Source organism: Salmo salar, chromosome 26, assembly GCF_965601325.2.
Source record: "Salmo salar chromosome 26, fSalSal1, whole genome shotgun sequence".
NCBI classification, from domain to species: Eukaryota; Metazoa; Chordata; class Actinopteri; order Salmoniformes; family Salmonidae; genus Salmo; species Salmo salar.
This window is the reverse complement of record NC_138316.1, coordinates 21,476,500-21,490,206: the sequence shown is the minus strand read 5'-3', so window position 1 is coordinate 21,490,206 and position 13,707 is coordinate 21,476,500. Positions and strand designations below refer to the sequence as shown.

Genomic DNA, 13,707 nt, shown 5'->3' with positions numbered 1-13,707 from the left:
CTAGGTAGCCTAAATCTAACCCATTGGACTTTATTTCAACCTGTCATCTATGTTTTCAAATGCAAATTCAAATGCAAATTCATGAAGCAGAGGGTTGGTTTCTGTTTTCTAATAATGCATGCAAATTAGTGTGTGTTTGTCTGTGCCTGTCTGCATGTGTATAAAGTAGAACTTAATCACTCCTGAACACTGGAAAAGCTTGGCTCATGTTGAGAGGCACAAGGTCAGCCACTGTGCAGTGCCCCTGAATGGTGAGCATGTGCTCAAGGGCAAAACAGCAGATTGTTTTTTATACCCGACATGCCACGGCCTATAGCCAACAGATTTGTCAATAATTGTTGTGTTTCTCCAGGTAGCCTGCAGCATCTTGTGGACTATAGATTCACTTGCACACTAAGAAAAGAGGGTTCCTCAAGGGTTATTTGGGAAGGGTGATGGTTCTATGTTGGACCATAACTCCAAGAACCATTTTAGCTTTACAATGGTTCTTTCAGTTCACAAAAGGGTTCTTTGCTCTTTTAGTGATAATTAGATTGTCGGGGGGCTTCGGCTCATTTGAATATTTTGGGGCGTGGTTTCCTCAGCTCTTTTTGTGCAAACATGACTGAGTGTCATTCCAGTTTATCTAATGTGTTGTGTTATGCCATTATACAGTATATGACCAGTGACCGTGTCTTGTGAAAGACTTGCGTTTGGGCTTCTGTCAATTGAGAACGGTTGACTTAAGCCAGTGGTTCTCCAGTCCCCCCCCCCCCCCCCCCCCCAGCAGTTCCAGAGCTAGCACACCTGATTCAACTTATCAATTAACACAATAATAAAAGTTATGGAATTTTAACAATATAATATGGCTAACCAGAATTAAAAACAAACCTGTATGCGTCTTCAAAAGTATCTACAAAGAACCTTTTGAGATTGAGGAAGGATTTATAGAACCATTCTCCATATAGAACCATGAAGGTTCTTTATAGCCCCAAAAAGGGTTGTAGGCATAGTGGAACCCTTTTTTTGTGCTATTTTGAACCATGGTTGTTTATAGAACCTTCAAAAAAAGGTTCTACATAGCACCAAAAAGGGATCCGCTATGGTTACAAACCAAATAACCCTTAGAACCATTTGTTTTTAGTATAAATAATGTTGTGGACAGGTCAGAGGTCAGCATAACTTAAATTATTTCAACTACAGGTATAATATCTTAATTTGATCGCTCATGTCACAGAGAATTTTCCTGCACCGCAGGATTCAATTGATCCTTGTGATTTACATAAATTCACTGAAAACCTGCAGTTCTCTTTCTCTCACTAGATAGAGTCCTGGCTTTAACAATCTCTTTTATGTCAGAATCTTTGTCTTCAGCCTTCTTTCCATTAGTTGTTACGCAAGTGAGAGACCTACTCCATCCAGGGGTGTGTTTCTGTACTCAAGGAGAGCTATGTAAGGATCTCTGTTGCTGTCTCGTGCTTTTTTAAACAGGTTCTTCACAGTCTGAACTGCTCCCTCAGCTTGGCCGTTTGACTGTGGAAATCTAGGGCTCGACGTGACATGTTTGAACTCCCAGCTGGTAAAGAACTCCAATATTTCTGGACTCACCAACTGTCATCCATTGTCGGAACACAAAACATTGGGCAACCCATGCCTTGCGAATATTGACTTTAGTGCTGTAATGATGTTTACTTGTTGTCCCACTGAGCTTGGAGATTTCAGGGGAATTAGAGTAGTAATCCACACATAGTAGATATTCTGTGTCGTTGTAATGGAAGAGGTCCACTCCAACTTTGGCCCAAGCTCTCTGGGATTGGATGACACATGAGTGGCTCTCTTTGTTTTTTGTTTTTGTATGTTACATTTATTACATTACATTACATTTAAGTCATTTAGCAGACGCTCTTATCCAGAGCGACTTACAAAATGGTGCATTCACCTTATGATATCCAGTGGAACAACCACTTTACAATAGTGCATCTAAATCTTTTAAGGGGGGGGGGGGGGGTTAGAAGGATTACTTTATCCTATCCTAGGTATTCCTTAAAGAGGTGGGGTTTCAGGTGTCTCCGGAAGGTGGTGATTGACTCCGCTGTCCTGGCGTCGTGAGGGAGCTTGTTCCACCATTGGGGTGCCAGAGCAGCGAACAGTTTTGACTGGGCTGAGCGGGAACTGTGCTTCCTCAGAGGTAGGGGGGCCAGCAGGCCAGTGGTGGATGAACGCAGTGCCCTTGTTTGGGTGTAGGGCCTGATCAGAGCCTGAAGGTATGGAGGTGCCGTTCCCAACGTATGTGTTGCAGACGGCACATTCTGAGATATTTGGGATGACCTTTGAGATACTGCAACATTCCAATGAACCTCTGAAGAGCTGCTTTGTCCTCTGGCATTTATTGTATTGGTCTGACCTTTTCGGTTTCAGGCCTTCTTTGCTTAACACGTGCAATGTAGTGAATTTCTGTCATTCTGATTTTGCACTTGTCCTTATTCAGTTTCAAGTTGATGCTTCTCTCTCTGTCCAGTAGCTGTCTCAGTCTCCGGCCGTGCTGCTCTGTGTCATCACACCAGACAAGAATGTCATCCATGATGTTTATGACACCTTCCAGACCATCCAAATGCTGTGTGAGGCACCTCTGGGACACCTCTGGAGCGGATGCGATTCCGAACGGCAGTATCTTGAATGAATGAATACGTCCCGAACGGCGTATTAAATGTGAAGAGTCGGGAGCTCTCTTCATCCAGTTGGATTTGCCAGAATCCTTGGTTTGCATCAACTACTGAAAATACCTTGGCGTTAGGCATTTCAGCAACCTCTTCAATGGTACGTAAAGGATAATGTTCTCTCTTGATGGCTTTGTTGAGATCCTGTGGGTCAATGCATACCCATTTTTTGTTTGGCTTCACGATTGTCACCAAGCTGTTTACCCATTCAGTTGGCTCAGTTTGCCTGACGATGACATCCATGTTTTCCATGCGGTTCAGTTCCTTTTCAAGTTTTTATTTTAGTGCTACATGCACTTTTCTGGGTGAGTGAACCACTGGTGTTACTTCTGGGTCTATTTGCATGTGATGAACTCCTGCAACACATCTAAATCCTGTGAATAAATCTTCATATAAACTCCAAATGTCAGTCTCTGTCCTTTGTTCAAGCTTGAATATTCTCTTTATTAAGCCCATTTGCAGACAAGCTGATCTTCCAAGTATTGCAGGTGCATCTTATGTCACTTGAAATTCCAGTTCGAACACTGTCTTTCTATTGACATTGGAGTTTCTTGCCTTTTGGCTCTAGTTGGTGGCCACAATACGTCACTACCTTGCAGTTGGATTTTTGCACGGAATCGGCACTCACTTTCAGCGTTTTCAAGTCTCTCACGGACAATACATTACAAGATATGCCTCGGGTACGTCCGATTTGGCTCCCAGTATGTTCGGAAAAGCTACTTTAATACATCCAAGTCATCTACATCATCATCAAAATCAAAAGTATTCTGGCTACGTGCAGGAATGTGGCACACTTCACTTTTTCGGAATTTCTCTGAGATGCCACTAGCTTTTATTTTCTTTATTTTTTTTTCACATTTATTTAACCAGGTAGGCCAGTTGAGAACAAGTTGACATTTACAACTGCGACCTGGTCAAGATAAAAACAAAGCAGTGCGACAAAAACAACAACACAGTTATATATTTTTTAATTTTTTTAATTTCACCTTTATTTATCCAGGTAGGCTAGTTGAGAACAAGTTCTCATTTGCAACTGCGATCTGGCCAAGATAAAGCATAGCAATTCGACACATAGAACAACACAGAGTTACACATGGAATAAAAAAAAATACAGTCAATAATACATTAGAACAAAAGAAAACAAAAAGTCTATATACAGTGAGTGCAAATGAGGTAAGTTAAGGCAATAAATTGGCCATGGTGGCGAAGTAATTACAATATAGCAATTAAACACTGTAATGGTAGATGTGCAGAAGATGAATGTGCAAGTACAGATACTGGGGTGCAAAGGAGCAAGATAGATAAATAAATAAATAAATAAATACAGTATGGGGATGAGGATGAGGTAGTTGGATGGGCTATTTACAGATGGGCTATGTACAGGTGCAGTGATCTGTGAGCTGCTCTGACAGCTGGTGCTTAAAGCTAGTGAGGGAGATATGAGTCTCCAGCTTCAGAGATTTTTGCAGTTCGTTCCAGTCATTGGCAGCAGAGAACTGGAAGGAATGGCGGTCAAAGGAGGAATTGGCTTTGGGGGTGACCAGTGAGATATACCTGCTGGAGCGCATGCTACAAGTGGGTGCTGCTATGGTGACCATTGAGCTGAGATAAGGAGGTGCTTTACCTAGCAGAGACTTGTAGATAACCTGTAGCCAGTGGGTTTGGCGACGAGTATGAAGCGAGGGCCAACCAACGAGAGCGTACAGGTCGCAATGGTGGGTAGTGTATGGGGCTTTGGTGACAAAACGGATGGCACTGTGATAGACTGCATCCAGTTTGTTGAGTAGAGTGTTGAAGGCTATTTTATAGATGACATCACCGAAGTCAAGGATCGGTAGGATGGTCAGTTTTACGAGGGTGTGTTTGGCAGCATGAGTGAAGGATGCTTTGTTGCGATATAGGAAGCTGATTCTAGATTTAATTTTGGATTGGAGATGCTAAATGTGAGTCTGGAAGGAGAGTTTACAGTCTAACCAGACACCTAGGTATTTGTAGTTGTCCACGTATTCTAAGTCAGAGCCGTCCAGAGTAGTGATGCTGGACGGGCGAGCAGGTGCGGGCAGTGATCGATTGAATAGCATGCATTTAGTTTTACCTGCGTTTAAGAGCAGTTGGAGGCCACGGAAGGAGGGTTGTATGGCACTGAAGCTCGTCTGGAGGTTGGTTAACACAGTGTCCAATGAGGGGCCAGAAGTATACAGAATGGTGTCGTCTGCGTAGAGGTGGATCAGAGAATCACCAGCAGCAAAGAGCAACATCGTTGATGTATACAGAGAAGAGAGTCGGCCCGAGAATTGAACCCTGTGGCACACCCATAGAGACTGCCAGAGGTCCGGACAACAGGCCCTCCGATTTGACACACTGAACTCTATCAGAGAAGTAGTTGGTAAACCAGGCGAGGCAGTCATTTGAGAAACCAAGGCTGTCGAGTCTGCCAATAAGAATGTGGTGATTGACAGAGTCGAAAGCCTTGGCCAGGTTGATGAATACGGCTGCACAGTAATGTCTCTTTGAAGTCGTTTAGGACCTTGAGCGTGGCTGAGGTGCACCCATGACCAGCTCTGAAACCAGATTGAATAGCGGAGAAGGTACGGTGGGATTCGAAATGGTCGGTAATCTGTTTGTTAACTTGGCTTTCGAAGACCTTAGAAAGACAGGGTAGGATAGATATAGGTCTGTAGCAGTTTGGGTCTAGAATGTCACCCCCTTTGAAGAGGGGGATGACCGCGGCAGCTTTCCAGTCTTTGGGAATCTCAGACGATACAAAAGAGAGGTTGAACAGGCTAGTAATAGGGGTTGCAACAATTTTGGCAGATAATTTTAGAAAGAGAGGGTCCAGATTGTCTAGCCCGGCTGATTTGTATGGGTCCAGATTTTGCAGTTCTATCAGAACATCAGCTATCTGGATTTGGGTGATGGAGAAATGCTGGGGGCTTTGGCGGGTTGCTGTGGAGGGTGCCGGGCAGTTGACTGGGTTAGGGGTAGCCAGGTGGAAAGCATGGCCAGCTGTAGAGATGCTTATTGAAATTCTCAATTATAGTGGGTTTATCAGTGGTAAGTGTTTCCTAGCCTCAGAGCAGTGGGCAGCTGGGAGGAGGTGCTCTTATTCTCCATGGACAGTACAGTGTCCCAGAACTTTTTTGAGTTAGTACTACAGGATGCAAATTTCTGTTTGAAAAAGATAGGCAGTTAGAAAAGCTAAGGCTGTATATATTTGTTCCTGACTTCCCTGAAAAGTTGCATATCACGGGGGCTATTCCATGCTAATGCAGAACGCCACAGGATGTTTTTGTGCTGGTCAAGGGCAGACAGGTCTGGAGTGAACCAACCATTTAAACAAACGTACAGTCAATAACACAATAGAAAAATCAATGTACAGTGTGTGTGAAAATGTAGAAGAGTAGGGAGGTAAGGCAATAAATAGGCCATGGAGGCGAAATAATTACAATTTAGCATTAACACTGGAGTGATAGATGTGCAAGTAGCGATACTGGGGTGCAAAAAGATACTGGGGTGCAAAAGAGCAAGAGAATAAGTAACAATATGGGATGAGGTAGTTGTGTGTGCTGTGTACAGGTACAGTGATCGGTAAGCTGCTTTGACAGCTGATGATAGATGATATAGCTGTGATATAAAGGTTTAATTTATGGATCCACACTCCCAATTTTCGGCTAGATTTTCCTCTAGGTTCAGAGTAGGTGGTGGTGTCATTTGTTCCATGTTTTGTAATGTTGAGCTTTCCTTTGTATTACTTTTTAACTACTAACAACATGTAATATATTAGCACACTGAGGCGGGTAAAAGAACAACGTTCATCTGGGGCTGCAGGTAGCCAAGAGCGTTGGGCTAGTAACCGAAAGGTTGCAGGATCGAATCCCTTAGCTGACAAGGTCAAAATCTGTCTTTCTGCCCCCCGAACAAGGCGGTTAACCCACTGTTCCCCGGTAGGCCGTCATTGTAAATAAGAATTTGTTCTTAACTGACTTGCCTAGTTACATTTAAAAAAAACAAAAAAATCTGATTTCATGGGTCAAGTGCAAGTACAGACGATCACACGTAGTAATTACTAATAGCGCCACCCTCAGGCACTCCAGGTAAATACATGTACATGCATGACCGTTTCTAGAAGCTAACGAAACGAGGAGGGACCTTCATGAATTTGTCTAATAGAAACTCGTTTTAGTTGCAAAACGAAACTGTTTTGCTAATGATTACACACCTGCTTCCGGTCACCACCACTTTGACATTTTCTTTTGTCTACTGGCTCACACAGTAACTTCTTTTTTTCTTATCTCTCTCGCTGGATCTCCAGCTCTGCAGTGTGCTAGAAATAAGAAACCCGTGGATGTATCTTTATTGACAAATTTAGGTCCCCGAGATTGCAAAGAGCAAGGTACCAGAGGAGAACAAGCTGAAGCTAGACCAATTTATTTCGCTAGCTAGCGATAAGAGACAGATGGCAGCTGTTTAAACTTGTTTTGCTAATAACACCGTTGAGATAGCTAGCGTGAGCATTTAGCTAGGTTTAGCGTGAGCATTTAGCTAGGTTTAGCGTGAGCTTTTAGCTTGGTTTTCTATGTATATTTGTATGGTAAAGAATGTCACCTTGTGTTTTTCGGCAAGATCAGACCAAATAAAGTCAAAGAGGAAAGGTGTATATTATCTAGATATAGCTAGAACATCTAATTAGACATCGTTCTGTAATGTTAGTTAACTAACTTAGCTATCAACGTTGTGATCATAGCTTTGAGAGTTAAGACAAAATGTAGACATGTTATTAGCTACATTGTGAGCTTTTGAACATTTTAAGGACAGGCATCAATCATGGTCAAAACCCTTTGTAGCTAAAGTTTCAGGCTCAGCGTGATCTTGTCTGTCTGTAAAACTAATTTTGTGTTTCCAGGATGCTCTTCCACTTCTGCCCCCAGTGTGGCACCAAACTACAGCCTGGATTCCGATTCTGCCCCTCCTGTGGGGACAAGCTGCAGTGTGTTGTGGACCCCTCTGGACCTGTGGAGGCTGCTTCCTCTGGAGTATCTCTGCTTCATGTCACTGATGGTGTAACCATGACCACTAATGCAAGCAGTCCTACTCCAAACACAGGACAACTGACTGGCTGGGACACAGAAGGTAATAGACTGGGAGGGGGGTTATTTTTCTGGAGATGAAAAGATGCACTTGTCACATCTCTCGTTTGTTTACAGGTCTCGTCTGTGCCACCCCCAGTCCTGTGTCGACCCGACCCCCGCTGCGTAGGACCCGTAACTCAGTCCCCGTGGCCCGGAACGATGAAACTCCTAGTAGTATAGCCAGTCCTCCTGTCACTGCCTCCCCGAAACGTACTACAGGTAAGGGGACGGGGGCAGTATGATTATCATCAGTGATAATGAAGGAAAGGTAATGATCGTAGCCATTGACGGGCTTTGGAAATGTTATTGTCACATTGATGCTTTTTTTAATTATGGAAAACGTGTGTCCTCCCTATCGGCAGATCAAAGCCACAAATCTGTGATGTCTCCACGGAAACGACGTGCTGTCACCCCAAAAGTGGAACAGATAAAAAAGGAACCGTCTGTGGAGCTGGCCTCCTCACCTGACTCTTCACCTCTCCCCAGGTCCCCCTCCACAGGTGAGTCTAAACTACAGCCACTTACAACTAACAAAACACATGACTCCCAACAGCCTGTCCTCATGGTTTGTGTCCTTTTTTTCCTCCCTCGTATGTGTGCGTGTATATGCATGTTCCTGTGTGTGTGTAGTCAAGGGGAAGGCGAAGAAGGCCAAGCGGGCCTGTGCTGTGGAGCCACTGCAGGAAGGAGAGGAGCTTTGTGACACAACTGGCAGGAAATGGAGGCTGGTGAAACTGTTGAGTCAGAGCGATGCAGAGATGTTCTATGGAGGTGAGAGGTCACACTGCACTCTTCAGTTCTTGTCCAGGGTACCCTCAAGGTGTACGGGCTCTTGTTCCAGGCTAGCACCAACAATTCTTGATGATTAGTTGACTATTCACTGATTCAGGTGTGTTAGTACTGGGCTGGAACAAACATCTGCAACACCCTGTGGGACCCCGAGGACCAGGATTGAACAATACTTTCACACATGATGGAGTGTCAAACATGGACCAGGGTGATTTAATCAGACACTTATTTTTTCTTCTTCTCGTCTTCAATCTCTCCCCAGTCCAGCAGAATGGGCCAGGTGCCAATTCCAGTGACTGCAAGCACATCCTCAAACTAGTGAGTGTAACTGCACAGACTGTTCTCTAATATAGAATGATTATGTTGGCTACAGTTTTGTTTTGCATGTTATGTGGTGAATACTGATGTCTGTTCTCCTGCAGGGGGCTAAGGACGGGAAGATGTTTAATGAGCTGAACTTCCTGCAGAGAGCTGCCAAGCCCTCATCCGGTGAGTGTCAACATCTGCCTTCGTATACCTGGCCAGCCCTCAGCTTGACTTCAGCTCTATACGGACCCCTGACTGCATTACCCATCCTCTTACCATAGCTATCTACGCATTTAAGTAGGTCTGGCCGTACAGTAACACATTTGACAGAAGCTCTAAAGAATACAAAGCCAAGATTGTTACAAGATCCTTTCATAAGCAGGTCACAGAGAGGGCTTGCAGATCACTGATGTTTACCTCATAGGCAGTGGTGGAAAAAGTACCCAATTGTCATACTTGAGTAAAAGTAAAAATACCTTAATTGAAAATGACTCAAGTGAAAGTCTAAAAGTATTTGGTTTTAAATATACTTAAGTATCAAAAGTAAATGTATTTGCTAAAATATACTTAACTATCAAAAATTAAAGTTTGAATCATTTCTAATTCCTTTCATTAAGCAAACCAGACGGGATCATGTATTATTTACGGATTACCAGGGGCACGCTCCAACACTCAGACGTCATTTACAAACGAAGCATGTGTTTAGTGAGTCCGCCAGATCAGAGGCAGTAGGGATGACCAGGGATGTTCACCTGATAAGTGTGTGAATTAGACCATTTTCCTCTCCTGCTAAGCATTCAAATTGTAATAAGTGCTTTTGGATGTCAAAGAGAATGTATGGAGTAAAAAGTTCATAATTTTCTTTAGGAATGTAGTGAAAGTAGTCAAAAATATGAATAGGAAAGTGCAGATACCCCAAAAAACGACTTACGGTGTACATTCAAGTATTTTTACTTAAGTACTTTTACACCAATGCCCGTATGGCGCTACTTGGGCAACTCAGATGGGTACCTATAGGTGGCCATGTAAGTTGTGTAAGCTGAGGTAGAGTAGAAGGAATTGTTTGGTTTGTGTATGACTGACTAGACTACTGGTGGTGGAAGCCCATTGTAGAGGCTCTGTTAGTTACTAATGAGCCTTTCTAACTGCTGGGATGCTGTCTCCCCCTAGTGGACAAGTGGATAAAGCACGCCAAGATGGACTTCCTTGGAATTCCTACCTGTGTAGGATTTGGTCTCCATGCAGACTCTTACAGGTGTGTGTGCGTACACTGAGATGTGTGTTTGCTGCCTGCTTGAACATATGGGGGATATGTGCGTTTTTGCTTTTGTATGTGTGTTTTGAATGTGTAATCATAGACTGTTCTCTCTGCTACTGCACGGCAAGCAGTACCAGAGCGCCAAGTTGAGGTCCAAAAGGATTCTTAACAGCTTCTACCACCAAGCCATAAGACTCCTGAACAGCTAATCAAAGAGCTACCCAGACCCCTCTTTTACGCTGCTGTTACTCTGTTTATAATCTATGCATAGTCACGTTAACTCTACCTACATGTACAAATTACCTCGACTAACCGGTACTGCCGCACATTGACTCTGTACCTGTACCCCCTGTATATAGCCTCGCTTATTTTACTGCTGCTGTTGAATTATTTGTTATTTTTATTTTCTATTTTTTACTGAAAACCTTAAAGTATTGTTGGTTAAGGGCTTGTAAGTAAGCATTTCACTGTAAGGTCTACAATAAGTGTATTTGGTGCATGTGACAAATAAGATTTGATTTGTGTTTTTGTTTCAGGTTTTTGATTTTCTCCAGCATGGGCCAAACTCTTCAGTCTTTCATGGAGGAGGGGGAGGGGCTCCTGTCTGAGAAAGCGGTCCTTCAGCTGGCCTGCAGAGTAGTGAGTGCTCTCTCAGGCTCATATAGAGGCCCTGATATGACTTCAAAATAGGATTCCCTATCTGATGTGCTTCCTGTTTGACTCTGCCTTTCTCCCTCCTTTCCCAGTTGGATGTGTTGGAGTTCATCCATGAAAATGAGTATGTTCACGCAGACATCCATGCTGAAAACATCTACATCAGCCCAGCACAACAAACACAGGTTAGAGTGTGTTTGTATAGTTGTGTGTTTGTGTAGCTGCCAGAACCCTCTACTATGCTTTTACTCCTGTATGCATGTGTGTAGGTATACCTTGCAGGGTACTGCCATGCTTTCCGCTACTGTCCTGGTGGCCGGCATGTGGAGTACCGCGAGGGAAGCCGAACACCACATGAAGGAGCCATAGATTTTATAAGCCTGGAGTCTCACAAGGGAGCAGGTGAGTCATCCTACAGCCTGTCAATCATCTGCAGTCCTTCAGATACTGTGGAGGAGGTACAAGTTGCCTTTAACCAACCATAAGTGTTTGTGTGTGATCGTACCTCTAGGTCCGTCTCGGCGTAGTGACCTGCAGGCTTTGGGGTACTGCATGCTGCGCTGGTACACAGGGGCACTGCCCTGGACCTCCCTCACACACACACCAGCCCGCGTTGCTACTGAGAAGGAGAGGTGAGAGCTGAGGTCCTCACTATGGCAACAAAGCCATTATGATAAAGTTATTCTGTATTTATGAAGTGGTAAAGCCTTGAGTGAGTGGCCAAACCTGACCCTTCACTGTAATGGTCCAGGTACATGGAGGATGTTCCAGGTCTCCTGAGTCACTGCTTCGGACAGAAGAAAGTCTCCAGTTAGTCCAGTTTTCTTGTGATTCGTTTTTGTATACAGCGTAATATGTTTTTGTGTGTGCGTGGGATGTAATCCATCTGTGTGTACTATGTATCAGGTGCTCTGCAGGTGTACCTGTCTCAGGTGATGGCTCTGCAGTACTCTGACCAGCCGGACTACAGGGCTCTGAGGGCAGACCTTAGTGCAGCTCTGCAGAAGCTGGGAGGGTCACTGGAGCAACCACTTGACCTGCAGGTCAGAATACCCCCCCACACACAACCTCCACTCTATCCCCAAGCTCCAGTTGAGAAAACAGTCAGATGACCACAGAAACCTGGAACCTCCCCTCCCCCCACAACCACCACTTAACAAGTGGGGTCCAACATCTTTTAGTTGACATTACTCATTACTTTCTATTACCCCTCCCACCCAGCAGGTTTGACCAGAAACCTGTCCCTTCCAACTGGTTAGACCACTCACCCTTACACCACTACCTCTTCAGGTTATCTACTGAACTCATTTACACCTCTACACCAGTCTGAATGTTTATCTGTATCTCTCTTCAGATGAAAGCGATCGGAGGAAGATGATACTTCGGGATGAAAATTCACTAATGGGATTTTTAGCCAACTGTTTTTAAAATGCTGACTTCATGACTATGTGGTGTGAGTCCTGCTGTGGTTTTATTATGTTGGAGTGCATTCAAGGAGGAGCGTGTGAAGGTGCATTTCATTAAGTTCACTGGAGGTGCAGTGCACACACACTCATGGTTATGCCAGGTTAGTGAGCACTGCTGTACTGTGTTATTGTCAGCAGTGGTTGGCGCTGTGGCAGTGAGTGGGTAGTTAATGTTTAGCATATGAAATAATACATTTTATAACAAGGAACCTTTGGTCAGGGTGGTAATGATTGTAAGTACAAAAATGTGCACTGTTCCAGTTAGGTGTTGTAGATGTTCATGATATGCATTTTACTTTTTGTATTGTTTTGATCACAGAATAATACTAATAAAGATATTTTATTAATTCAACTGTTTATCTGTATGTGCTCATTTCTTTGGGGTTTCTGGTGTTGATTGTGAAACACTGTTCTTGTGTACCCCTGAGTGCTCAGGGTCAGTACACTGATCTGGATGACTAGATATCATGGCCCAATTCCAAACCAGTTCCCTGCTCATATCCCTATATAGTTGTTGACCCCCTTCATCTGTCAGGAGTTGTTGCTCACATCACAAACATCATGGTGGAAGACTGTGTATGGAGGCTAGATGGAGCTATACAACACAGAATAGCCAACATGCTCTTGTCACATCTAGACTTGTGCGTCTCTCTGTATATCAGAGGGTCCCTTCCTGAGGGAACAGTTTCTAGGTCAGGACACTTCCACGGTGGGGAATCCCTGTGAGGCTGCTGGCTATGAGAAAAAAGTTAGGCTGCAGATTTATTATAAGACGGAGAGAACCTTTAAGTCCCATGAAAGGGGGGAGCAGAGAAATTCATTTTTCAAAGTTCTGTGGTTATCTTACTCCTTTTGTAGCCCTCTGCATATATTCCACCCTCCTCCCATAGCAGTTCTTCTGAGAAAATAAACATTTAGGGATGACATCTAAAATGTTAGCTGTTCCATAAAGACGTTAGGCTACCTCTTCAGCCTCTGCTGTTATAGGTTCATTGTTTATATGCCTTTTATTTTCCTGCATAAGTAAACCTCTGATTATACCTCTACTGCCATTCATTCCAATTAGACTGGTTTGGATTTCTCCCTGACCAATATAGCTGCGATGTTCACACCTTTCTGGAACTTTGAGGGTTTATGACATGCCCTTCTAGTAATTTAATAGGATCTCTGTGTGAACCACTATACTGGTGTAAGAAAAAAAAGTGAAACAGTTCTATATTTAGCACCACGTAAGCGACCACATACTGTGTTGTCATGGAAACAGCACAAACTTCGGCGTCCTAGTTTATGCTGTGGAAGAGTATATTAATCAGACCTGTTGAATAATTCAGTATAGGAAGAACTATACCCACGCTCAGAGAGACTGGCTGACCTCTCAACCCCTCTCTGCACAAAACGCTTACATAACC

At 43.8% G+C, this 13,707-nt stretch overlaps 1 protein-coding gene across 1 annotated transcript; it reads left to right on the top strand.

Moving 5' to 3' along the window:
- The first annotated feature begins 6,797 nt into the window (after nucleotides 1-6,797).
- LOC106587413 (serine/threonine-protein kinase VRK3) lies at nucleotides 6,798-12,650 on the top strand. The gene is made up of 15 exons (XM_014175781.3): nucleotides 6,798-7,089; nucleotides 7,600-7,826; nucleotides 7,901-8,044; nucleotides 8,188-8,325; nucleotides 8,456-8,596; nucleotides 8,877-8,932; nucleotides 9,037-9,103; nucleotides 10,091-10,175; nucleotides 10,715-10,817; nucleotides 10,925-11,017; nucleotides 11,102-11,234; nucleotides 11,344-11,464; nucleotides 11,584-11,642; nucleotides 11,739-11,875; nucleotides 12,187-12,650. Exons 2-15 carry the CDS (start codon nucleotides 7,601-7,603, stop codon nucleotides 12,208-12,210), a joined length of 1,527 nt encoding a protein of 508 aa, XP_014031256.1. The 5' UTR covers nucleotides 6,798-7,089; nucleotide 7,600; the 3' UTR covers nucleotides 12,211-12,650.
- The last annotated feature ends 1,057 nt before the right edge of the window (nucleotides 12,651-13,707 follow it).

Excerpts from the sequence above, each read along its gene's own strand:
- LOC106587413 (XM_014175781.3), top strand. The coding sequence starts at position 7,601 with ATGCTCTTCCACTTCTGCCCCCAGTGTGGCACCAAACTACAGCCTGGA. Across the intron at positions 8,933-9,036 it reads GCAAGCACATCCTCAAACTA|GGGGCTAAGGACGGGAAGAT; the intron begins GTGAGTGTAACT and ends GTTCTCCTGCAG. Across the intron at positions 11,465-11,583 it reads GTTGCTACTGAGAAGGAGAG|GTACATGGAGGATGTTCCAG; the intron begins GTGAGAGCTGAG and ends GTAATGGTCCAG.